At 46.7% G+C, this 26,976-nt stretch overlaps 1 protein-coding gene across 1 annotated transcript in view; it reads right to left on the bottom strand.

Annotated features, from left to right (window-relative positions):
- DIP2C (disco interacting protein 2 homolog C) overlaps positions 1–15,047 on the bottom strand; it is a 281,152-nt gene extending 266,105 nt beyond the window's left edge. The window contains exons 1-2 of the mRNA XM_073879852.1: positions 15,024–15,047; positions 12,620–12,650 (exon numbers count right to left, since the gene is read on the bottom strand). Coding sequence (XP_073735953.1) covers positions 12,620–12,650; positions 15,024–15,047 — 55 coding nt within the window. The remainder of the gene's footprint in view (positions 1–12,619; positions 12,651–15,023) is intronic.
- Positions 15,048–26,976: the final 11,929 nt, after the last annotated feature.

Genomic DNA, 26,976 nt, shown 5'->3' with positions numbered 1-26,976 from the left:
ATCGCCCCACAGCGGGACCGCAGGAGCTCAGGGCTCATCGCCCCACAATGGGACCGCAGGAGCTCAGGGCTCATCGCCCCACACTGGGACCGCAGGAGCTCAGGGCTCATCGCCCCACAGTGGGACCGCAGGAGCTCACGGCTCATCACCCCAGAGTATAACAGAGGTCCAGGATGTACCACCCCAAAATGCATGGCTGTGGCATACTGGTTATTTGAGCGGAAGGCTCTAGAAACACAGCAGGCACAGGGAGAGGCTTTCTCTGAACTCCCCTCATCTGCCTGAAGACAGACCCTCCAAAAGGACCTCAGTGTCCTCAGCCCCCTCCCCAGGAGCTTCACTGACCAGGAAGACTGACTCTTATCCCGGAGAGAGTAGAGGTCAGCCCCACACCCAGATGGACTGTCGGGGTCACAGCCCCACCTGTTCTTTGAAGGACCCAGTCCTCTACCCTAACCCTTCCGCTCTCCTCTGAGAGGCCTCCGCCCCCTTTCTTGCCCTCTCAGGACAGGGTGGGAGCCTGGGTCTCAGCCACCTCCCCATCTTCCCCGGACATCTCCTGTGTGTACGTGACATAACACACGTTCAACTTTTTCTCTTGTTAGTCTTTTTTGTTATGGTGGTCTCAGCTAAGAACTCAAAAGGGTAGAGGAAAAATGGCTTTCTCTCCCCTACAGCATCAGCCCCAGGATTTTGTTTTCTATTCAAGAAGGAACCTATTAGCCCCAGACAAGTACTCCTGCCTCAGGGCGCCATGTCCCCGAAGCCTCTGTGTGACCTGCAGGTTAGCTAGCATTCTTCACAATAGTTCCCGATGGCCTTCCGGCCACAGGTGCAAGCCGAGATCCCACTTCCTCCTGCAGTCTGGGGAGAGCCTCCAACCAAGAGCGGCTGCACACCCCACCTGCAGAGACTCCTTCCTGCCCGTGCCCGGGCGCTGTGCTCAGCTCAAACTTGTGCAAGCCGCTGGGGGTCAGGGTCACATTGGGAGAGAGAGCTGCTCGATCCGCCAATTAGCCTGTTAACCTCAGACACACAGACCTCAAGACCGACTGCTGCCCTTGACCAGATCCCCTTCCCGTTCGCCAGCTCGGTCCCCCCGGCACCCCGTCTGGCACCCCCTCTGCCACCAGGCCTGACAAAGGCCTAAGGGAGGCTGCCGCTGGGAAGCCAAGACCGTTCAGTAGCAGGAACCTGCAGGTACCCACGGCAGGAGGCATACCACATGAGTGGGTCTTGGGCACCCAGCACACACGTGGCATGGGCATCAGGCTTGAGACGGAAACCCATGGGGAGAAGGACACGCGTGCATGAATGCACGCAAGCCTTGGTGGGAAGGCCGCAGGACAGCCAGGAACTCAGCGCAGAGGGAGATGCCAGGGGACAGGGCTAGCCTGCGTTCAGTGGCTGGCGCAAGGAACGAAGGGAAACGAAACCCAGCGACACGGGAGTCCTTCGAACGCTCATCTGTAGAGGACACCCGGCTGTTAATTAAGAGTCAATCAGGATTAAGGTTCTCGACCTGGCAGCATATCAGCACGCAGGCTTCTCAAGTGTCCTGCTCACTGGCAAGCAACCTTGAATCAATCTCAGGGAAGAGGGCCTATCGTTTTCTTTGATAGGCCACTGGATTCAAAGGAAACCTCCCTTCGCTGTAACTCGGGAACGTGCCTGACAACCCACCGACTGCCAAAATGATCAGCTAATTTCAGAAAGTATCAATTAGCACATGGTATCCTCCCCAACGAATCACTCTCTGGGACTTTCTCACATGCGTGTTTTCTTTTTCTTGGAGGTGAAGAAAGCTCACGATTGATAGACAGCGGCAGGTACCCTGATGGACAAAAGCCCCACAAAGTAGGACCCTCAGTGAGGGGATTCCAAACGGCCCAAAGGAGACGATCTCACACACGCGTGTACACACACACACACTCACACACACTCAGTGGTGGACTGGCCGAGCTGCACCTGCTAGGGCTTCTCAGGTCAAAAGCTCCCAAACTTGACCACATCACAGAATATTTGGAGAGCCCTATTCTGTATTTTTCCTTTTGCTTCCCCTGGAGCTCACCCCTCTGACAACCACACACGTGGTCAGCACCTGCAATAACGCTGGCTCTGGTTTCTGGAGCCAGGACCCAGTTCCCAAGAATGTCCGTGCACTCACCTGCCCTTCCCAGCCAGGGAAGCTCTTCAGTCACGCGACCACAGACCCTCCCTTTTGGTCCCGTGGACCACTTGTCTGCTGGGAAAGCAAGACGCCTCATTCCAGACCCCAGGAGAAGGTCCCAAAAAGCAGGGTTTTCACCACTGGAAAACAAGGTCCTTCTGAACTTAAACACTCCCACCTAATCTGTCCTCGCCTAGAGGTGATTGAGCCATCGGCACAACATCACCAACCCGGAAGCCACGCTGCGGGCGCAGCAGCCTCTGAGACCCTGCACGCTCACAGAAGGGTCTCTTCGTGGAGTCCCTGCCTCCCTCGGTTCAGCGGGCGCTTCTGGCCGCGGTCTGCTCACCTGCTCAGCCGTGTGCCTTCTCTAGCTCCTGGTTTTAATGGACTGCAGGCAGAGAAGCCAGATAATCAAGATTACTGTGATTCTAAAATAAGGTGAGAGTATGGTTCTTAACAAAAATGCATGAATGTTACTGCATGAAGCCTGCTGTATCTTTTGTTACTCAATCCAGTTTTGGCTTTGCCCAGGTTCCCAAAAATAACCCTAACAGTTAAGGTCCCTGATTACAAGAGGAGGGTCAGCAGGCTACTGTCTCATGTTTAAAACCCGATAAACAGGAGTCCAGATTAAAGAATTTTCTCTTTCAGCAACACCGTACAAGATAAATTTTCCTGTTCAGAAAATTGAGCTCAACTGAGAACTAAAACTACAAATGTGCTCTTGACGAAGTTGCATATGGATGTTTTTGTAAATGAATCATTATTTCAAGAAGAACCAGGGCTCACTGTTTAAAGAAATCACTTTGTTGTGAAGAAAGGAACTCATGTGATTTATCATTTTCTAGAATTTCAGTTTCAGGTATCTGACACATGAAGACACTCTTGACAAATTATAAGATTTCTACTGACTGGACAAATTCCATATTTTAGCAGATAGCTGCACTCATTTCTTTTTACTGTGTGTGTGTGTAAGTGTGTGGTGACTAGAGGTACACACCCACACACACACACTTACACAGCCATAATTTTAAATTGACCTTCCCAGAGAATTTCTAAATTCAGATGTCTTCCATTTTAAAAACTGTTTGAATGCTAAATGTTCCATTATTAAACATTTGTAACAGGGTTTGTATGAACAGTTTTGCAGACTTCTTCTTCACCAAAAACCAATGTACTCCAAACCACATTCTCTTGCTTCAACCAGCTTTTCATGTTTTCATCATACATAGTCTACTGCAGAATATTCTAGAAACAAAAAGGATTTTGAAGAGGGAATATAATTACGACAGGCCAGAAGGATTCTAACAGAGCAGAAATGGCAGAGACATGGAAAGACAACCCCATTTAACAAAATGAAAAGAAAACCTTGCCTGCTTTTACAAGGGATACACCCACACAGGTGGAGATTCGTGTGCAAATGTTGATCTTCCCATGACCATAGAGAGGTCTCCCTCCTGGCAGAGCCCCCGCTGACCTGCAGGTGTTTCTTCGGAGAGGATGCTCACCTGTGCGGCCCCATCCAGCAATCACACGCACTCCGGCCTCTGAGCCCACTGCATCTGCCTTTGGGAAGCTGTCCCGTGCTTAGGGTCCACGTACTGCCCTGAAATCTGAGTCTGACGCCTCCCTGTAACCCAGCGTGCACGCCACACGGCGCTCACAGCCAGCAACTGCCAACACACCTGCTCTTCTGGGAGCATCCTGCAGGCCAGCTCTGCTTGCACAGTTTTAAGGTCTGGTTTGAGTTCCCCTCCCCTGGCCATCACAGATGAACACTTAAGTGTTCATAAAACCTGAAAACTGTTCCTATTTTTACATTAGTTCCGTAATGAGCATAATACAAAGTTGTCAAACACCCTTCACCCTAAAACACCTCCTACCAATAGCAGCTGTATTTTACGACACCCCTCCCCCCAAAAAATAAAATTAATAACAGAATTCACCAAACTGGGTCAGATCCATCTTCAGGAGAAAAGGAGAATACAAGCAGGTTAAAACTGACCTTCTCAAAACTAATTTAAGCCAGGGGGTCAGCAAACCACAGCCTGGGGGCCCAGTCAACACTCTGCTTTCCTATAGCTCATGAGCTAAACACAGTGCCTACACTGCTAAATGGTGGAAAGAATCACAAGAATAATATTTTGTGACATGTTAAAATTTTACAAAATTCAAATTTAAGTGTCCATAAGTGCAGTTTCCCGGGGACCCAGCCTCGCTGCTTGCGTCTGGCGTGTGACCGCAGGCGTCTCTCTGCTGTGGCTGGGTGCGCCTCACGGCCCCAGGCTGCCGGTTGACCAGGAAGCCAGGCAGGTGGTTCTTGTTCTCTCTCTCTCTGGCTCTCAGGAGCGTTCTGAGTGCCAGGTAAACCCCTAGGTGCGATATTTTACTCTATCACATCAAAGCTAAACAGAAAGAGAAGAGAAGAGTGGATTTCAAATGCACCCTCTTTAAGCACAGAAGAGTGTGAAGTACTTAGTCATGAAAACGAAGAGCAAAGCAGGGGGGCTCTCTAATGCCTGGACAGCCCAGCGACAAGAAATACAACACAGGCCAACATAATCAACGTCAGCACTCATCACGCTACTTCCAACTCACAGGAAAGACAGAAAAATTAGGAAATTCAAAATCTAACACTACATCACAGCAGAACCTGAACAAAAAAAAAAAAAAAAAAATCAAACCTGCAGGCCAAGTCTCTGAGGTGCATTTGTTAGCCAAGCAGGGAAAGGCGCTGAGTGATTGTGAGATAATTACATTGTATCTGATTGCAGCAACTCGAGAACCCAGTGTGTCCAGAGGAAAATAAACTTCCTAATGAGCAGCAGGAGCAGCTGCTTAGCGCTGGAGAACTCTGAGCAACATCAACTATTAACAAACGAGGCAAATTATTTCAAGGTTTCCCTGGCTCTTGATGAGTCAAACGCTCCAGCGCTGCTCAGTTGTTGACTCAAGGAGTCTAGGCGGAGTCTGCAATAACTCCGAAACAGCGTGAAGAGTGTGGATGCACCAGCCACAAAGGAGAGTATTTCCAAAGCTGGGAAAACACTAATTCAGTACACACCGAAGTAGAATCTGCTGAGATGTGTTGTGAGTGATCCCGGGGAAAATGCAGACAACAGACAAGATGTTGGGGGCCTGTGAGGTGCAGGAGTTCGAGGGACGTGGTATTCTCCGCACCACTTGCTGGCAGGTCTTCAGTGGAAAGAATTTTAGTCCCTCCTGTTTCATTAATGGAGTGGGGTCATGGGAACCCCACTGGCTCTCATGCACCGAGCCAACCTCAGCTTCTTCGTCTCTAGGACTGATCAGCCTGTCTGCTGGGTCACCATAATTCTGTGGGGCTCTGCTGGAGTTCCCTCCCAGCCCTGAGGCCCAGGGACCTCCTCGAGGCAGTAAGAGGTCCCCTCAGGACTCACCCCTCGCTTCCCAACTGTTAGGTTACAGTCCTTGGGAAACTGACCGTCCACATACTTTGCCCAGGGCTTTGTTTGAGGCACCAAGGGGACTTGGACAGAAGCTCTAGTCATCCTTTGCAAGTACAGGCATACCTCCTTTTATTAAGTTTCACAGATGTTTTCTTTTTTTTTCTTTTCTTTTTTTTTTTTTTTTACAAACTGAAGGTTTGCGGCAACCCTGCGTAGAGCAAGTCCATCGGCACCATTTTTCCAGCAGCATTTTGCTCACTTCATGTCTCTGTGTCCTATCTTGGTAATTTCATAGTATTTCATACTTCATTATTATTATATTTGTTATGGTCATCTGTGATCAGTGATGATGACCCACTGAAAGCTTGAATGGTGGTCAGCACTTTTTAGCAATCAAGTATTTTTTAACTTAGGAATTTACTTTTTTTTTTAGACATAATGCTAGTGCACACTAACTTGACTATGATATGGTGTAAATGTTACTTTTACACCCCCTGGGAAACCAAAAAATTCATTTGACTTTGTTGTAATATTCAACTTACTGCAATATGCCCTTTGTTGCAGGGTCTGGAACCAACCCCACAGTATCTCCAAAGCATACTTGTACCCTCTTAACATCACGGTCTCTCCCTGTAAAGTGAGTTCCAATTTTAAAAGAAGGCATTTTCTGCAGCCTACTATCCCACTTACACCTAGAATTCACATGTGCAAATACAAGTAATAGTATTTGACTATCAAGGTTTTTAGAAGGATTAAATGAATCAAGGACTCCTAAAGCACTCCAAGCAATGCCTCACAGAGAGCAGGTATCACATAAAAAATAGCTATTATTTGGGCCACTTTGGCTACAAACACCCATTTGCTTTTGCTATTTCACAAACATACGGATAGAAACAAGAAAACAAATATTTTTCCAACCCGACTTGCTGGAAAACTCAAACAACCAGACAATAAAAGTCATTCTCTTCTTTTTTGACATCCTTTTATCATTTTCAAACAAAACTGCAATACAACTGAGCGAGTTCAGTTTTCTACTACAAAACCTGGCAAGGCCACACAAAGCCCTCTCAAAGACGAACAGAAGCAGAAAAAACTTTTTTGGTCCCCTTACCGGCCACAAATGTCCCTACTTCTGTTGAAGGGGAAAAGCAGCGAGCTGCCGTGTGGCTGCAGGCATGGAACCACATCATCACTGCCGAAGGGAGCAGCAGTGGGGGGAGCCAGAAGGACACCCTCTCTGTGGGCCACCCGGCTCGGCATCATGGCCCCAGCTGCCTGCAAGTCAGGGGAAGAGCACAACCTTCCGTCCACAGACCAAGCGTAGATGGTCACGTACGTCTCCCCTATGCCAAGAACTACACTAGAGTACACATACATCGTTACATATAAAACAAGTATCGTCCTCCAAATGTTTAATTCACTTAAGGGAACGTGCCATTCCTAAAAATACAAAACAGTACCTGAGCTCCAAAAGAGGGTAACAGACACAAACAAGAACACACACGCGCTAATGCAAAATCACCACCCACGCTTTGAAAAATACTCCTTCCACGTGAGTGAAACAGTCTTCAACCAGCATCAGGGCAGAAACTTTCTTTTCCATTTTGGTTCTGCTTTTAAAACAACATATAGGAGGAGTATTAAATTTTTAACCAATTTTAAAAGAAGGCATTTTCCACAGCCTCCTGTGTCAGTTTCTCCTAGAATTCACATGTATTCAAGGAGTAAGATACAAAATGATGCTTTTTCCACTTGCCACGTGCACATTTAGTTTCTAACACCCTATCACCAAATGCACTTAAATTTCAAACTCATGGAGTCATTCAAAACCTAAGGGAGAAGCAAAGTTATATAAACTGACAACTGCAAAGAGAACACATGAATTAGACTCCGATGCAGTGTTCTGTTACCAAGTATCTGAGAATTTAATAACATAACAGAAATATTGCTGAATCCAAATAAACTAAAAATTAATGATTAGTACTTAGAATATATCGGGGAAAATGGAACTCTTCGTACAAAAGCCACGTCCTTAATTCGTTGTTGCTGATGTTATATATTAAATCCACATCACTGCATTTTCATCTGGTCTCTTACTTTGCTGGATGGCGTCTCACGACCACATATAAAGACCCGCATCCTGGTGCCTTTGCCACTTTATATGGAAAACAAGATTTCTAAACCACATCAGGAAAAAAAAGAGGTCTATTTCAAAATTTGTACACATTTTAAGGAATAAGAAGTTTTTTAAAAGATATATAAGTTTTAAAAATCAATGCTTCTTTTAGAGCATTTTATATTAAAATCTTCAGTCCAAAAAACACAATAGCCTACATTTTCACTTCTCTAAAGAGCTATTGTGTAATTTTTGCCCATTTAAAACTAAATCATGACTACCATTTATTAAAAGCCTACTTTCAATGGGCTTTTAAAAAACGAATCCTACAGGGCGCCTGGGTGCCTCAGTCAGTTAAGAGTCTGACGCTTGCTTTCGGCTCAGGTCATGGTCCCAGGGCCATCGAGCCCTGTGGCAGGCTCCCTGTTCTGCGGGGCGTCTGCTGAAGACTCTCTCCCTCCCCCTGCTTGCACTCACTCTCGGTCTCAAATAAATCTTTATAATAAATAAATAAAAAGAAATCCTATGCTTTTTCCTTTATTAGTGTAAATGTGTGCTTTTCTTTAGAAGATGGTACTACTGTTTATTTGTTCACGTGACACAAACATCAGCCAACAGGAGACACAACCGAACCCTTTATTTCTACACTTGGCCTTTCTTCTTTTCTGTTAAAAAGCATTCCAAAAATAAATAGTGCTCACAGTCTGGTACAACTGCTACCTTTGCAGTTCGTTTCGACTTCAGTGCTCACACCTTCAGGAGGCAGGAGTGACGGCCAGTGTGCAGGGGACGGGATGGCCGTCACTCCTGCCCATCTCTAGCTGCCGCTGCCCAGAGCAGAGGTTCGAAGGCCAGTGCAAGTGGAAAACATGAGCCCGTCTTTCTAGCAGCTCAGAGTCCATGAGGACCTCACCACAGAGGCAGGACACCACAGGGACACCAGCAGCTCCACGGAGCAGCTCAAACAGGGCACAGCCGCGCCCTCTAACTTTTCATCCTCATCCGAGGAAGTGCCCATCATTGGACAATCCAGGACTACTGCCCCCCCACCGAGTACCGGACCAGAGAAGGCACGGAGCTCTGCATACCACAGGCTTCCCCACCCCCTTCTCCCTCAAATGCCCTTTCCCTGAATCAAGACTCAGTTCAGAGAAACACTCCTCCATAAACCAGGAAATGATGAGCACACAACCTCGCAACTGATGTTCCAGGCTTTAAATCTATTTGTGATAACTGACCTATTCAGGATAAGTAATTCAAATAAATGGAATTAAGATGCTAAACTCCAACATAAAGTGGGCTGCCCAGAGCCTAGACCAGTGGTTCTCAGCACAACCTGGGAACTTGTTAGAAATGCACATATTTGGGGGCACCTGGGTGGCGCAGTCTGTCAAACACCTGATTCTTGGTTTGGGCTCACTGCGATGCTGTGGCTAACACTCACACAAAGGGGAGAAACACAGCAGAAAATTAACCTGGTTGAGGTTTCTCTTAGTCAAAAGTGCTTCCTACGTTATCTGAATGTTCCTGGGGAAATTCTTCTCAGCTTGGCTTACGCGCCTTGAGCATCAGCATGATGAAGAGTTTCCGATCAAGGCTCGGAGCAGGGTTCCGGGGCCAGCTTCGTGGCACTGAGAGGGTGCCCTGGGGCCATCAGGCACCATCCTGAGCTTCCAGGTCACTGGACACATGAGGATGAGGAACGTGCAAAGGAAGCAAAGCTACGCCGCCCGGTCCCAGGAGGGACACCCAATCTCAGCACGGAAACAGTCAACAAGAAACACAGTCACTTGCCCACATCCAGGCATGGAGGAAGGAAAAGTGCCTGTTGGAATGGTTTTCGTTTTTATGGCTCTAAAAACAAGTAAATAATAATCCACGTGAGGGGCGCCTAGGTGGCTCAGTCGGTTAAGCACCTGCCTTTGGCTCGGTTAGTGATCTCGGGGTCCTGGGATCAAGCCCCACGTCAGGCTCCCTGCTCAGCGGGGACCCTGCTTCTCCCTCTCCCTCTGCCACCCGTCCCACTTGTGTGCGTGCACGCTCTCCGTCAAATAAATAAATAAATGTAATCTTTAAAAAAAATAATAATCCACTTGTGAAATCAGAGCTCAAGTTCTAACTTAGGAAGAAAAAGCATTATTTTTTTTTCAATAAGCATCACAGCTCCAAATGGGAGCAGGAAGATAAGCCTGGAGATAAAGCAGGATTGGTAGATGGGAAGCACCAGAAATTATGTGGCAGCAACATGTGTTTAGGGAGAAATGAACTTCCTTTCCCATCTAGAGAATGGCTGTGGATCTACCAGAGTGTTTCTGCAAACGTTCCCAAGAGCTGCTCCCTAGAGAAGTGACAACCAAGCTGGGAAACCCAGGCCCCCCGCGCACGTGTCTGGGCCTGACACAGCACAGAAGTCAGCTGCAGCCTGGGCTCTGGAGCTACACTGGCCTCGAGAAAGGGAAGCCGGCCACAAGGTCCATTTCTGGTATCAAGGGGCATGCTTCTTAGGGGAAGTTGCCAAGCTGCCACGAGACTGAGTAGCCAAGCAACAAAGTAACAAATGCAAACATCAAACGAGTAAAATGCAATCCAAGGTCTTCAAAGGATGGCCCCTGCAAGAAATCCAAGGAGCTCAAGGTGAATTTTACATTTTTAACAGGTTTTTTAAAAGCAAACAACAAAGAAGAATATGACAGAGACGGATGTAGCCAGCGCACCATAAGACGTGTGCCCCCTGGCTCCTGAAAGTTTGCCCGCCCAGCTCCAGCCACAGCGTTTCTATAAAATAATGCCACGGATTCTCTGAAACCAATGTGCTAGAACATTCAGGGCTGTGGCAGATGCTCCTGAACACGTTAAGCGGAGACGTAAGGTCCTGTCCTTAACACAGATTTTTGTTGGAGCTTTCAGAAGAAAGGCAATTCAGCTGAGAAGAGGTAGAATTTGAGATACGAAACGACAGGTACTGGCAGAATAGCCAACAGGTGCTCATCTGTGCAGATGATCCAGCTCAAAGTCGAGCACGGCATGACCCGAAGCTCGGCTGGACCACACCAAGCAGCTAGATGGTGCACACGAGTGTGAACGCTTTCCGATCCCTGCTCAAGTGGACTCGGGGGCCACAGGGAAACAGGTGACGAGACTTGGAAGGCTCTAAGAGGCGCCCATCCGTGTGAAACCGCACCTCCGACGTGCGGGCACCTGCCCCCCCGGCCACACATACTGAGTCTGTAACTCCTGCACGTCCTGGCCCTGTAAGCCAACAAACCCTGGCAGTCACAAGCCCCGCTCCTTCAAGCCTCCAGACCGCCACATTTCCTCTGCCTGGACCTGTATCACAGCCCCGAACAGCTCATCCCTGGACTATTTACACAGCTGAGCATTTCCGTGCACACCACGGACCAGAGTGAACTCCATGCCACCCTGAGGCTGTCCTCCCATGAGCAAAGACCCAGCTCTGCACCCGAGTCCGCGCTGCTTCCCCTGCTCTGTGCAGCAACACTGTCAGCCCAGCCTGTTGCTGGTACCATCGGTGAGCGGGCATGTGCCCGCGAGGGAAAATCATCAGCTCAGCTCCTTCGGTGCATTCTACCACATCCACTTTGTAGAGAAGGAAATTGCCTTACAGAGGCCACCTGAGTGCACGGTCCAGGATGACACACACATGAGCCCAGCACAGGCCCTCTTGACTCTGGGGCTGGGAGGGTGACCTCTGCCCGAGCCCCCCAGTCTCCACATCCACTGTCCTCACATGAGCCCATCCCCCAGCCAGGCCGGATGCCAGCCATTCCCAAAACACAACCTGCAGCTCCCATTCCCCCCTTGCGGTTTCACACAAGCCACACGCCCACACCTCACCATGTTTCCACGCGGATCCAGCACCCCCCACGCAGGAGGCTGTCTAGAGCCTGGGAGTGACTCCCCCTTACTCGTCAGCCCAAGTTCACAGCTATCCCTTACCTCACAGGGATTCTCAGACGCTCCTGTGCGGCACCGTCTGACCAGTTAGAGTCTGAGAGGGGCCTGTCTTCGAAAATTCCGATCCCACCCCAGTTAATTCTTGAATTAACATCAGCAAAATACCTCCTTTCAAAGAATGGAAAGATCACAAAGGACTTCAGTAAGAACAAAAAGTTCCATTATGGTCACTGAAAATTAGGATCACTGCACTGTAATGAAAACCTACTATTCCTTATTTAGCCTTATTTGGTAAGAGGCTTTTTTTTTTTTTCAGTACAAAACATTTGCCAAGATTCCTGTATGATGAAGGCAGCGCACATCACCTCAGTGTTGCCACAGCGGAGCTACCTGAGCCCAGCAAAATTCACATCGGGCTTCCTCCACCAAGAACTCCAGAATCTGAACTGGCCAACCAGCCCATAGGTGATATGGAGATGCCGCTAAACCCTCCCGTTCCCAAGGAGAAGCCACGCAGCGGACCATGACAAACATCACAGCATAAACATGGTCCAGACGGAAGACAGGCGTCTCTGCAGGTGGCCGTCACGAGTGACCATTGTCACGGCAATGATCTCTTCGGTGGACAGTCACCCACTGAGGAAGGAGAAGCCATAATCAGAGGGCCTCCGGCACGCCCCCCAGAAGCCTGACTCCTCAAGCTGGCCTCAGCTGAAGAGCGGCCTCCACCCCAGCTGCCTCTGCCGGCCGCCCCTCCCCAGCCGTGCGAACCACGTCCCAAAAGAAGTAACATTCACTGCCTCTGCCCTTCGGTTCCCTTTCCCTTCTCTGTTCCGTCCTCCCCCTCTTGTTTCTCACGTGTCTCAGTCCAAGTGAGCCAACACATTTGCAGGACCCACTAGGTTCACCGGGAAATCTTTTTCATCCCGTGTTTTCATCACAATGATTATTCTTAAAGTTAATTTAAGTACATATGTTCTAGCCCACCTGGATGGCTGCCTCGTAACCAACTTCTGCCCTAGGATTTCCACATCACGTGTGCAGGTGCCCACGTAGCACGTTTAGCTGCTAAGGGAGGTGGTGACACACAGGATGTATCAACCACACTCAAGATGCAAGTGGCTATTTCTGCAAAACATTATCGAAATTAACATTGATTGATTTCCTAGATTGTATAGTTTTGCTATTTAACCTGCATACTGTTTCACTGAGGTGGTCTGGAATGAACCCAAGGCATCTCCAAGGTGTGCCTGCACACACTCAAAACAGTGAACACTTTGTAGATCAACCCTACAGTGGGTGGATTTAAGATACCAAGGATAAAACTCCCCCGTAATCCCCAAGACAAAATAATCAAGGAGCACTCTTTTCAGCATAACTTATAAAAATCCAATAGGTATAGATGTACGTTTTCTTTCGTAAAGCTCCAAGATCAGTAGGCGGGGTTTAACTGTGTGAGCCCAGCTGAGGAACCGGCTCCCCCAGGCCCCACAGGTACACATCTGGAAAGCCACCACGCTCTGAGACCAGCATGCTCAGGAGTCTGCTCTTTCCAGCGTTCAACTAGATAGTAGCCAATCACATTAGACTACGTAGCCCAGAGACTGGGGTCTCTCAGAGCAGAAAAAGCACTTGAACCCAGATGTCCCACTCTGGATTTTCTACAAACAACAGGACATTATGCCCAAATAATGAGTAAGGTGGAAATACAAAGATATTTGCAGAAAACAATGCAATCAACCCATGAATAAAAGGTATCATTTTTGTTCTATGAAGGAGACACTTTAAAGCACATAAATGTTAATAGATGTGAACTCTTTCAGTTTTACTGCTTCTATTATCAAATGCAGTATATCATTTCAAAAGTCAAAGTCATAGAACTCACATCCAAGGAAATGGAAAACAGTCCCAGCTATTAGCAATCAAATCAGAACCCCAATCAGGAGGTCCAACTGTTCCAGACTATAAGCAACAATACACTAAAGAAATTGGAATAATGAGGAAAATTTCAATATTCGTAAAAGACTAAAACGTTAAATTTACATGACTCTAGAATGATATACAGAGAAAGTGGGCAGTCCATCCACACCTGAATATTATATTTTTTATGATTACCTGCTTCAGATGGTTGTTGGCATTCACATACTTTTTCCAAACTAAGCAAAGTAATTCTAGAAGGAAAAGAAACGGTTAACAGTTTTCACACATCTCAAAACTCACAACTGAAATGCTAGAAAAAACATACTGTATTTTATTCATGAAAGCAGCTTTCTGAAGTTCCTACAGAAGTCATACCATGGACCCTACTGACACCAACTACAAACTCAAAAACAACAGGATGGCATTTCTAGAAAACTAGTTCACGCTCTGGATGTTTGAATTCGTTTTGAATGGCCCTCCTGGCGACATTCTATTCTGTTCACTCCGCTCTGCTTATCCTGCAGGAGAGTCTAAAAAAATGTCACAGGTAACGTTTAAAAACTGATGCTTTTCTTACATTAAAGTCACATTATAATGTATCTTACTGACTAGATGGTCAATAGTAAGTTTAAACCTTTATCCACATCAATAAAGAATCATTCCTTTTAGCAATAAAAGTCTTTTTTATACATAAATCCCTATAACCTAACAGACTAGTCATTTTCCATAAAGATTTTGCACAATTCCTAGCATAGATTATAGCAAGAAAATCTCCATGACTTTTTTCCCACAACTAAATAATTAAATGAGGAAACTGCACATTGTTTATTAAAGCCAACTATTCTGTTGTATTACATATAAATTCAGATGAAAAAATTCAGTAGGCTCTTTGGAAAACAGAATTTCCAGTAATGATAACAGTGAAATAGGAGACAATCCTTCAGGTGACGTCCTCGTGGGGCATGTGACAAGGCAAAGGACCCTGTCCCAAACCCAAGCCTGGTACCTGAACAACAGAAAGAAAGCATCAGTCCCAGGTGGGTCACTGTAGTGGGCTGAAATCCAGGAAACGGGGGGCTAATGTTCGTTTCTTCTTCTTGTGGGAAAAGTAACACGTTCTTTTTAAGAGATGCTGATTGAAAAAAAATATCTGCCCCAATGCCAACATTATTAAGCTCTTGCTAACGAACACAAAATGTGGCATAACCACAGAGGTTTTGAGGCAGGCTCTCGAAAATCAGAGTGTGGTACGTACACCATTTTTTCGAATGCTCAAAGCCAGATGTTGTGAAGTTGCTACAATACCAAAGGTTTCAAGCCGGCCGCAGAGAGAAGCCTCACTGCTCAACGATCCCTCTCAGCATTTAGTGCTTTATATGTACAAAGTCTGCTGTGAAAACATATTTGGTTTAATAGGATTCCATTTACCAGAGAAGAAAGTAAATTCGACATGCCGATTCTTTGTTCTCACCATCCCGGCGGGAATGGCTCCCATACCCCGAGCATGGCCGGGAAGATCCGGGGGAGCTGGTTTGGTGCTGGGTGCTCAGAAACTGAGGGGACCCATCAGCGCACAGGCTCCAGCTTACAGACAAATAGACACAGGGGTGGAACTAAAGGGACCCACTCCATCTAATATGGTCGTGGTTTCAACTCTACCTTGTAAAAAACTCTAGAGCATGAGGTTGCAAACACTAATTTGAAACCAGAGAATTACCTAAATGACGAAGTTTATTATGAGTACAATTCACTAACTATACATAAAACAATTAGTAAGACCCTTTGAGATTGCTTTTATAAAAAATAAATTCTCATTTGAGGGTGTTTTCAAATACCAGTGACCATTAGCACTAACTATACCTGCACAAACCTCCTTTGGCTGGTCAAGGCAGCCTTGTTTTTAAAACGGAAGAGAGACGTAAGGGAGGGGACTAGAGCCAGCAACTGATCATCTTCGGGGTCTTCTAAGATTCCAGGCCACTTTCATCGGTGGGGGGAGAAAAAGAGAATTGTGGAAATTTAAACACAGAGCCCTCCTTAAGAGAGATCCAGATTCCACAGTAGGTCAATGCGCATGTGATCCTCTTAATAATGTAATTCTGCATTATCAGAAAAGAGAAAACAAACAGCACTCCTTACAGCCCTGACATCTGCGAGGAGGGTCCCGGCTTGAACAGCAAACCGTCCTGGACAAATGACGCAGGGAGAACAATCCATGGGGTGGGCAAGAAGCAGCAGCTGCCTCAGCACAGAGAAAAGGGTGCGCCCGTCATTTTGTGCGTGTAAGCACTGCCACAGGGAGGTCACCCCTTCCCCGGGCTCAGGGAAGGAAGGCCCTGCGTGCCCATTTCACCCCTCCAGACGAAATGCAGAGAGCGATACCCCCCGGGCTCTCCATGTAGGGAGAACTCCATCCAGGGGCACAAACACACCACTTCCAGAATCACATGACAGTGAAATCCAGTCTTGTACCCATCCCCACGCTGCAGCAAGACTTGATTAGCCTTTTTATCAGCCACACGTTAGATCTTTAATGATTTTGAATTTTCATCGTATGGAACACCACCCTCCCCAACAGAGAGGCTGTTTCCAGAAGCAGGATGTGCACAGCCATCAGCCATGAAGCAAGAATTCACACCTAGTACAAAAGGAGTAGAGATTTAAAGTGGCCATACACACTCATCGGTCAGTATTCTATCTAACTACACTACACTACTCCAAATATGCGAACACGGAGCAAGTTCCATGCCTGTTAAAACCAGCAGCTGTTTGCGAAACGAGCCCCCTTCCTGGCACTCCCATTCGCTAAGCAGGGAGAGTAGCTTCTACTCAGGCATGACCATGAGCAGTGTGGTAAACGCTGGTGCACTGCAGGCTACGGCACATTGTGGTTTTCACTGCATTTAACCATTGCTGACTTCTGACAACTGTTCTTGTCTGGGTGCTGAGAGGCAGCAGGAAGGAAGCACCTCCAGGCCTGCCCACAAGTCCCCCACCCTAAGCCTTACCTGTAGTTTCTCCAGTAACAAACCCACCTTGTAAGCTGCTGGGACGCAGGTGAGCCGCGTGTCGGTCACACGGCCCCTGCCTGTGGTATGCGGGTGGGTAAATGCTCACCTCAATTTACTTTCTTTCTCCCCATTTGAATAAAACCAGATATTCTCATCAAGACTAAATAATAAAAAATGTCACAATGGAATGTCACAAATAGAGACAGACCTCCAGGGAATGCCTACATGCCACTTACTCAAATTCCTTAACAAGTACTTGATCTTTAAATATTTTCATTCGTTGTGATGTTGTGCATTCTCCTGACATGGATCAAAATGTCTAACTTTGAACTAATCACTCCTGCACCTCTGGTGTGCCTATCAGCAGAAGCTAAAATGCTTACATTTAATAAATGAGCAAATTCCAGTACGGATACACTCTGTAGTATTTAATGATCCTTTGACAGTGCAAAACTGACCGTCATTTGACATACTACTGGTACCTATCAAGGAGAATAGTCTCCAATTAAATGAATAAATCACTAGATTTAGAACACATAAATATACTTTATCACAAATCTGTTGGTGATTAGCAATGATTTGTTTTTAAAGGTAGAAAAAGAAAATCATCAGGATTATAAGTAGGAATTAATAAAGGCAAATGTAAACCTGAAAAATCTGTCACATTCAGGTTAATGCCATGTTCAACGTGCCCATAAAATATCTGTATACTGGTTTCTTACACTTTATCGAACAGCTGTTGATGTACTGAGTCGGATGAGACCCTCCGCACATACAGAACCTCGGGCTCAGCAGCTAACCCCATGCGTGGCGCAAAGTAGGAACTCGTGAATGTTTGTCAAAGGAATAACAGGCCAGATGAAGGGTTTGCCACACTATCATTGGCCCTGTGGCTTATGGAACTCCTGCCTCAAAGGTACTTAAATTTAACCTGTGTAAGATTTTCTTTTTGTGAAACATTAGATAACTATGAATGACAAAATAAAGAGGCTGGGAACGCTTTTGAGAAATTTGTGGTAATTCAGTAAGGTGAACTTGGCTGTGATGAAACATTATTTTTCAACTGTTGGAGAAAAGAGCTGAGACAGTATCTTTTTAAAAAGTTGCAACTTCTGGGGTGCCTGGGTGGCTCAGTCGTTGAACGTCTGCCTTCGGCTCAGGTCATGATCCTGGAGTCCCAGAATCGAGTCCCGCATCGGGCTCCCTGCTCGGCGGGGAGTCTGCTTCTCCCTCTGACCCTACCCCCTCTCGTGCACTCTCTCTCTCAAGTAAATAAATAAAATCTTTAAAAAAAAAAAAGTTGCAACTTCTGTTTCTCCAAAGTAGCACCTGAAGTTTACCTTTGAGACTGCCTGTTCTTTTGTTCCAAGAAAGCAGAATATCCTAGCGATAATCTGTCAAAAGTAAAATCCCCCAAGAAATGGCAAACTGAAATAACTTCTTTAAAAATCCAAAACGGCAGACAAATAATGTAACATTTGAGACATCCTACTTTCAAATCCCAATCTTGGACATGTTTTTTTGCACAAATTTATTTTCCCTGTTTACTTAAATACTCTCCACCCTTCTCTGACCCTGAAGGTCTTCTTACTTATCCTTCCAAACAATTCCTAAAAATAAGCTTATGCATGGTGTTCAATTTTAACACAGAGATACTGTGTTGACTTTTAACTGCTTATAGGAGCAACACGAGAGAGACTCTGCTACTTAGCGGCCAAGAGGAAGAACACACCATCCTGGCCTCTCTGGGAACAAAGCTCAGCAGAAGGAAGACGAACACATTTCCGAGTGGGTGGCAACTTGGTTAAGCGGCAACCAGCAAAGGCTGTGGTAAGACAATAAAGGGACCGCGAGAACTGACGGTTCTTTGGTTCGACAGGTCACCTGGTCCCTGGGAAATCTTGGTCTTCCCTTCTGGGGATAAAACCCACTTCGTAGAGCCATTACGATGATTACGTGAACACACACACACACACACACACACACACACCAATTTTGCAATATGACTGGCTCCTGCATTACAGCAAAGGTCCAGTATCTCGCCAAACTTCATATCCCGTGTAGCAAAGAACAACTGTTTTCACCCTACACTATCCCCGCGCTAGCCAGATGGTGCTTCACTGGAGCCTCCGGGAGCCGTGTTCCCGGTAATGTGCGGTATGCAGACATACACACCACACAGCGTATGTATATACGATGTAGGACCACGGACACAGGCAGTGCATATCCAGTGTCCACAAATACACAGTGCACGCATACATGCCCCGTGCATAGTGTAGGATACATGTACAATGTGTACTCCGTGCACATATAGACACAGTGTATACATTACACACATACCCATCTAGTAACAGTTTGTATACAGTGTCCATACAAATACACAGAGTACGTACATGTGTCTATACAGTGCGTACAGTGCACACACAAATGGTGGGAAATGTCTACGCACACTGCCTCATGTGCACTGACCCCGTGCACATATACCGACAATGTACATACACATGCAGGGTACAGAGTTTAGACCCATGTGGTGCGCATGCATACAGTATACATGTGTGCATATAATGTGTGTGCCCAATGCACACACAGTACACATGCCCAGTGTGGGAATACAATGCACACACGTACAGTGTGCACACATGTGGTATACACGCACACACGTGTTCATGCACAGCAGACACACCAAGCCCCAGCAAGGCCCTTGCTTGATGTTACCCTTTTACACTCCACAGAAGTGCGGCCAGTTCTATGGAAGCAATTTTTTTTAAACCAGAATTCAGTGTTTTAAAAAATGATTTTAATGACTACAACTAGTGACAAAAACCGTGAAAAATGTAAAACCACTTCCTTTGAAGGTCTGGCTTGACGACGAAGTTCAGATGTTTCCTGACGCAGTAGACACGTGAGACCCAGATAGCTGTCAAGTTTTCTATAAAATTAGCAAAGAAACTTTGTCCTCATGTTTTGGCCTTTGAGACAAATCTTCATCCTTGACAGAGGTCCAACTCTGCTTCTTGAGCTGCAGATTCTATGTGTCAGATTATTCTTAATTTTCTGGAGAAAAAGACCACTGTCCCAGAACAAAGCCACCTGCCATGTCCAGAGCACAGCCCCGAGCCAGGCAGGGCTCTGCACCCCAAGGGCACCTGCTGCCAGCCCCCCAGCATGTATAACCTTTCTGACCTATTTGTATTATTCTTTTCACAAGTCCTTGCTTCTTGAATTAAGCTAGAAAAAAAAAAAAAGCAGAGACCATGTGTTCATATTTTTAAAAAAATTAAAACTTTCTACATGAGAGACTGGTATCTATTAGGAGACTGGTATCATTCCTTGGATGATGCAAATATATCATCAATTTTCACTACAAATGTGGCCCCTCTAGAAGAAATAAGGGCACAAAGTCTCTTCCAAACATAAATGAGTTTCTGGCAAAACAAAAACCAAGGAAATTTACCCAAGGAAAACTGTCCATCAAATTATTCATCAAAGCTACTAATCCAGTATGCACTTAGAGATTTTTTTGAAGATTTTTTAATTGCAATACTTAGACACCTGGAGGGGAAATCAGAAATGAACATACCAGTATCTGGAAGATTCATATAAAATTGTCTTTATGTCTTTTTGATACAAATAAAACTGTACCCTTTAAGTAAAGGATTTGATTATTCCTTAGTGGAAGCTATGAATAGGATTAATAACCAAGAGGGAGTAAGTGAATATACCGTAAGGTCATGTCTGCAGGATGTGAGCAGTAAGCCAGCAGTTAAACCCGTGGTCGTTACGTTCTGGGAGAATCCTATTCCCAGATGCTGCCATGCTGCTTGAGAGAAGAACCCATATTTAGATGCCGTCAATCTCCCAAGCTCCCAACTCTCTCCAATTTAGCCTCTCCGAGAGTAGCCTGAGCACAAACATCTACTAACATCTGAGCACACGTTCACTTATTAAAGTATCCACAGTTATCTGAGAACCTCAAGGGAAGAGTCCAAACCTGACTCTGACAAGACAGACCCCAGCCTGTGAACACCACAACCCACACAAGATATTTCCTGCTACCCTCGTTGGTCGGAGGGAAATCGGGGGAGAGCTCCCTGTTAATGGGAATTCTCTTTGGACCTGATCCAATTCAAATAGATACAGAAAATTCTCCTTTGGAAAACCCACGGTGTGTTCACTACAAAAACCTAAGGAAACCTAGTGACTTTGGGGTGGAGGGAATATCAAGAACAATAGGCTTCCTACTGAGCATGCACACCCACCTGGCCACGAGACCCTACCTGTCCTTAGGAATCACTGACGAGGCTGCATGTTTCTACCTGTTCTTGTTTTTGATAAAACGGGGCCACACGCTGCCCCAACATCGGCTATGAGGGAACTCTTCCAGGCTCTCAGAATGCCTGCTGATTGAGGAGAAATAAGGGCATGTATGTTTCTATGATTTAGTTGCAAAGCAACATGGTGTTTCCACTCTCAGGTAAGAAAACTTCTCATGTCCATGACAACTATCGTATCCTTGGGGGCAAGTGTGATTTTTCTTTGTAAACAAACGTATGTCCATTAAACCATTCATCACATATAATAAAAAGCATTTAGGACATTTTGTGAGTCACTGATATTTTCACAGACATCACAGACATTTGGGCTTCTTGGAGGTTTATAAAATCTTATAGGTCTTCAAAACTGTGTGAGTGACCACTTTTATCCCCCACAAAATGTAACATACAGAGAAATGCATGATGACAATGCCTCCAAAGGAACACTCCACCATTTAGGCGCACTAATAAGAAAAGAGCACAGTTGTATTAATCGGGACGCGCTCTATTCATTTTCTTCAGAAAAGCCAGGTAGTATATGCAAAACAAACACTCTCTCCAGAAACCTTTCCCACTTTTCTAGAGGCAGCTCTACACATCCAGCTTCCTCAGATGATGCAAGGAACACCACGGGATATCTTAGGAACCCGTGGAACACAAAGCAGTGAAGAAAGAGCACACAGTGTCCTCTGGGGAGGAATTCACTATTTGTACCAAGAGCCTTGAAAATCTGCATACTTTCCAGGCCAATAATTCTATTCTCATTTTCATCACCAAGAAATCTTTTATAATGCAGGGGGGGAGAGCCTATTTTATTACATGTTAATATAAGCAAAATGCTCACTTCAGCATTAAGAAATGTTGTTACTTTTCCAGTAGCAGGCGGGGGAAGGACCCACAGGTAACCTTAACGATGGAGACCGGCCACCCGGACCCAACAACACGGTCAGATGCAGCTTCTGGCTTCCCAGTCCATATGAAAGTTACTCTCACAGTATGCTACAGTCTGTCAAGGGCGGAATAGCATTATGTCGTAAAAACATACTTAATTCAAAAATAGCTTGCTTAAAAAACACTAACCAGCTATCACCTGAGGTGTTCGTTGTAACCACGGATCACAGATCACCATGAGGATGATAAAGTTTGAAATATTTGCAATAACTCCTAAAACGTGGCAGAGAAAGTGAGCCAATACAACTGGAAAAGTGGGGTCAGCGGACTTGTGGTTGCCACAGACCTTTCATTTGTGAAAAATGTACAATCTGCAAAGCGCAATGAAGTTGTGCCTCTACATCTAAGACCTTAGGACAGAGAACCATGTAATCTTTTTTAACTTCAGAGGAAGTGTTACCTTTATATTAAGCATGAATGATTTCATATTTTTATTACAAGCGATCAAATCACTCCTCTGAAGTGTAATCACCTGCACAAACTTCAGCACCGAGTAGCACCACTTGGCTTCGAACAAACCCCGAAACTGCACAGTCGCTCCCACCGTAGGGCTCTGAGCGCACACGGGGAGGCTGCTACTGGTCGTCCCCACAGGCTATCAACTTGGGGGCAAGACTGAGGAAGTGCCGCCGTGGAAGACGTTATTTGGGGCCCGCACGGAAGATAAAAGTCAATGCATTATTCTACAGAAGGACCCTTTACCCATGTCTTACGGTAAGAGCTCTTACAAGTAGCTACTTTCCCTTGTGGACTGTAAGTACTCCGATGATGACTTAGGATGCTTCCACTTAGGGTTTTTCTAATTGTCCAAGCTTTACAACGGTGCAAAAGTGATACGCATTCAGTAGAAGCCATTCTCTGACTTTTGAGTTTGGGTCTTGTCCCGGGCTAGCGGCCTCACGAACGGCACCCCCTCAGCCCCGCAATCACGGGAGTAACAGCGGATCCACGGACAACAGTCCCGCACCCATACCCGCCGTCTGCTCTTCACGGTGAGCACCGTATTCCATACGCTGCGTGGGACCGTCAACACCGGCTTATCAAGTAGGCTTCGTGCGAGAGGATTTGTCCCAACCGCGGGCTGACGTAAGTGTTCTGAGCACGCTTCAGGTCGGCGAGCCTACGCTGGGACGGTCAAGGTTAGGGGTATTAAGTGTACCGCTTGCAATATTTTCAACTTAAGAAGGGTTTTGGGGGGACGTAACCCCACAGGAAGTTGAGGAAAATCTGTAAACACGGCGTTGTAAGAAGTCTAGAAAGAAAACGGCTGGGAGGTAAAGCGCCTGCCATGGAGCAGAGACACAGGCTGGAAACCAGCCCCCTCCCCCCACTGCTTAGTCACGTGCTCTTGGGCACATTTATTCATCTCTAAGTCTCATTTTCTATGTAAGTAAGATGAAGATAACATTGCCTAATTCACTGGTTTCCCCTAAGACTGAGTTTAAATGTGCAAATGCTTAGGTCATATTAAGCTCTAAATGCAAGTAACCTCTATGACTGTTATCATTAAGATCATATTGAAGAGAAAAGCACCTGATGCAGAAACAAATGTTAAATGTACAACCAAATGTTACAAGAGCCAAATTCCATCCTATTCATCACCCAAATAAAAAGTTCACTGAAAAACTTGTTGTGAACCAAAACATGGAAAATCCAGAGGGCCATCACCAATGACCACAGAAACTCTTCCGGAAGAGCATGCACGCAAGCTGTGTGTGGTCACTGGGGCACTGGCCCTGGGCTTGCGACCACCTTTATTCACGGCCTTGTGCAAAATCGCTGACCTCTGGCCTTTGTGTCCACCCTGACAAGCAGGCCGTGCAGACGGCCCTCCGGCCCCCCAGCACCAACACTGCCTTTCCAACACAGAACTACTCCATACACTAGATTCCCCTGGGGCCAAATCCTGGGTTGGAATCCTGTTAACTACACACCCGTTAACAATCAACAATGACAAAATCAAATATTCAGACAGGAAAGGAAGAACAGGCATGAGCCCTGCCCTGTTCAAGGGGCATTTTGCTCCTAAAGCAACAGGAAACCTACAATCATCACTAAAACAGCAGCAACCACTTAACCTGTGCTTCTGAAAGGTTTTAGTTTGTCGGGAACATCTCCACCGAGCATGTTTTTTTAGGAAGTCAGTTGACAGGTCCCATGATTTCAGAGCCTGCACACGGACCCTCGCTCAGACAGATCACCTTTTGTTGGTGGAAAATCCCTGGAATCTATTCAGGGACTGAGGACAAGTGAGGATTTCCCTCTTCACAATACAAAAAATGTGACCCTTCCAAGCTCAAAGAATAACTAAGTTCATGTTTTGGTTTTTTGTTTTTTAAAAGAGCACCTTAGAAAAAGAGAGAGAGAGAGAGAGAGAGAACAGGCAGGGGGAGGGGCACAGGGAGAGAGAATCTCAAGCAGACTGGACCCTGCGCGTGGAGCTCAGCACAGGGCTTGATCCCACGACCTTGAGATCGCGACTGGAGCTGAAGCCAAGAGTCGGACACCTAACCGACTGAGCCAGCCAGACGCCCCCCAGGTTCATGTTTTTAAAGTCTCCCACTGCCCTCGCTAAACAAACAAGTGCTACTAGCGTGTTATCATCCCTCCTGTGAGGAGCCAGCTAGCTGAGCACGGGAGCTCATAGATGCCTCCTGATCTTCTTCAAATTCCTTTTAGACAAGGGCCGCTCCTCAAAGACCCCAACTCTGTGCATCAGGACCATCTGGAGGATACTCAGCAAATAAGTCGTACAAGACATTTCCCTGAAGAGAAACTCAGTTTCTGATTATAGAAGTACTTTTCGAAAAACAGCAGGTATGGGGAGAATGCGTTCTGTGCCTGGTTCAGACTCGGGCGCTTCCCAAAGCCACCCCCTGCCAGCACCCGCCGGGCGGGCCACACCCCCTGCTCCTCAGGAGCTGCTGACAAGGCTGGGATAGGCCACCCAGTCACTGCACCTGGTGCTGAGCCAGGAGGAAGTGGGGACAGGCTTGTGCCGGGCTCTGCTGCTTGGAGCCTTCCCAAACAAGGGAAAGGGGACAGAAAGCAGCCCCGGAGGTGAGCCCACTGGAGCTCAGCATGCACTGGCTGGGCCACTGGACATGCACTGTTGCAGGTGGTCAAGGTCGCCTCCGGAGAACCCGCGCCAGTGGCCATCCTGGGGGCAGCCGGCACCACAGCCTGCTCGCCTGACACCTGCCGCCCCCCACAGCCCCAGTCCTTCACCCAGCTCTCCACAGACCACAGACAAGGCCAACTCCAGGTCTGGAGGTTGCTAATCACCACTGTGGAGCCCTGATTCAGGCTCTTTCCAGAATCAGGAATGCACCCAACTAGGAAGGCGCCACGACGTGAGTGGAGGCTGGTAGCTAAGTCCTAGAGCGGAGACACTGGAGACCCACCGAGGTTAGAGAGTGTGCTTCCGTCCACCCCACGACAGAGCCCTTCAGGAAACAGGTAACTTAGTACTGCTGCGGTCACCGGCTTCAGAACATCACATTCATCAGCAATCGTCTTGAATACCGACCCGCTCCCTTGGATTTTATATCAGGTACTCAAAATAATAATAAACTTTATCGGAAAAGATTTTGCCCAATCTGCTTTCAGAATTCTATGTTAAATTATGAAAAGCTTAATGAAAACCTGAACTATGAGATCAAGTCAGGTTCATCCTGAAATGAATTGCAAAATGCCTATTTATCGCAGCTTTTTTTTAAAAAAGATTTTATTTATTTATTTGAGAGAGAGAATGAGATAGAGAGAGAGAGCATGAAGGGGGGAGGATCCGAGGGAGAAGCAGACTCCCCACTGAGCAGGGAGCCCGATGCGGGACTCGATCCCGGGACCCCAGGATCATGACCTGAGCCGAAGGCAGTCGCTTAACCAACTGAGCCACCCAGGCGCCCCTATCGCAAAGCTTTGATGTGAAGAATAGAAGTGGAAAACTAATATCCTCTAAAGGATGTCAGCCATCATCCCGAACGACAGGTCTGAGTCCTGCAGCGTAAGTGATAAAGAATAATCCCCCACAGTTAAGACCACGAGCCGAGCGGCATCTCAGCACAATGTGAGAGTTCTGCTGTAATAAGGACAAAACAAATGTGTCTCTGGAGACCACTTGAAGGACTGGGACTTAAGCATGGCAGGACGGGGGCCAGAAGCTTCCGTGGGGGGGGCTGTTCTCCAGGGTTCCCAAGCTCGCACTGCTTTGCAACAAGGACGCACAGAGAGCTCTGTCAGCACGCGAAGGGAAGGTGCAGCAGAGTAAAGGAATCCATCAGTTACACCTTCTTTAATTACTGGAAAACACTCCTCTCTCTTTGGGGACTGCTGAAAAAGAGAAAGAGGGAGTTTTTTCTTCTGAATTCTCTAACAATTACACCAGACCTCAGAAAAATAGAAAGAATAATTGCTAAGAATTTGATGAGGCAGTATGTTGATGTGAAAACAATTAATTAGTATTAGATATTTTTTAAATTTCCTAGGAATTCAAATAAAAAAATGTTTATTCCATTAGCTTTATACCACTTTAAATAAAATTATTACCCTAGCGTGAAAAGAAGCCAATCTAGCTCAAGTGGGGTTTCACAAAGTGGTCCCACAGTTAAAGGTCCATCGTATGTATGAGTGATGTAACCAGTAACAGTCACACTGCGCGCAGTCCTGGGCTCTGCGGGCACAGACCCAGCATGATGAGAACCAGCACACGGCAATGACCCAGGGTGAGGGCAGGAGCCCTGTGCACGGAGGGTGTTTAGGAAGAAATTTTTCACCAGTTTGTTTTTGACTGTGTAATGGAGAGTTTCTAGTTAGACTTTTCCATCCCCACAGAGAACCACCCTTGTCTTCTACGAAAAGACACACATAGGAAAGAGCAAAGCACAAAGCTGGTCAGAACGCCACTAACAGACACATGTATGCCCTGGAGACCGAGCCCGGGGCTGCTGACCTCCCAGCGCCTGAGCTCCTAGCACCTGAGCTAGCCGAGCTGCTGACCTCCCAGCACCTGAGCTCCCAGCACCTGAGCTTCCAGTGCCTGAGCTCCCAGCACCGGAGCTAGCCGGGCTGCTGACCTCCCAGCACCTGAGCTCCCAGAGCCTGACCTCCCAGCGCCTGAGCTAGCCGGGCTGCTGACCTCCCAGCACCT

The sequence above is a fragment of the Callorhinus ursinus genome, unplaced genomic scaffold, assembly GCF_003265705.2.
Source record: "Callorhinus ursinus isolate GAN/ISIS: 27379988/994484 unplaced genomic scaffold, GSC_fseal_2.0 scaffold36, whole genome shotgun sequence".
In the NCBI taxonomy this organism is placed as follows: Eukaryota; Metazoa; Chordata; class Mammalia; order Carnivora; family Otariidae; genus Callorhinus; species Callorhinus ursinus.
Note: the sequence above shows the minus strand (reverse complement) of the source record. Positions and strands in the feature narration are given on the sequence as shown.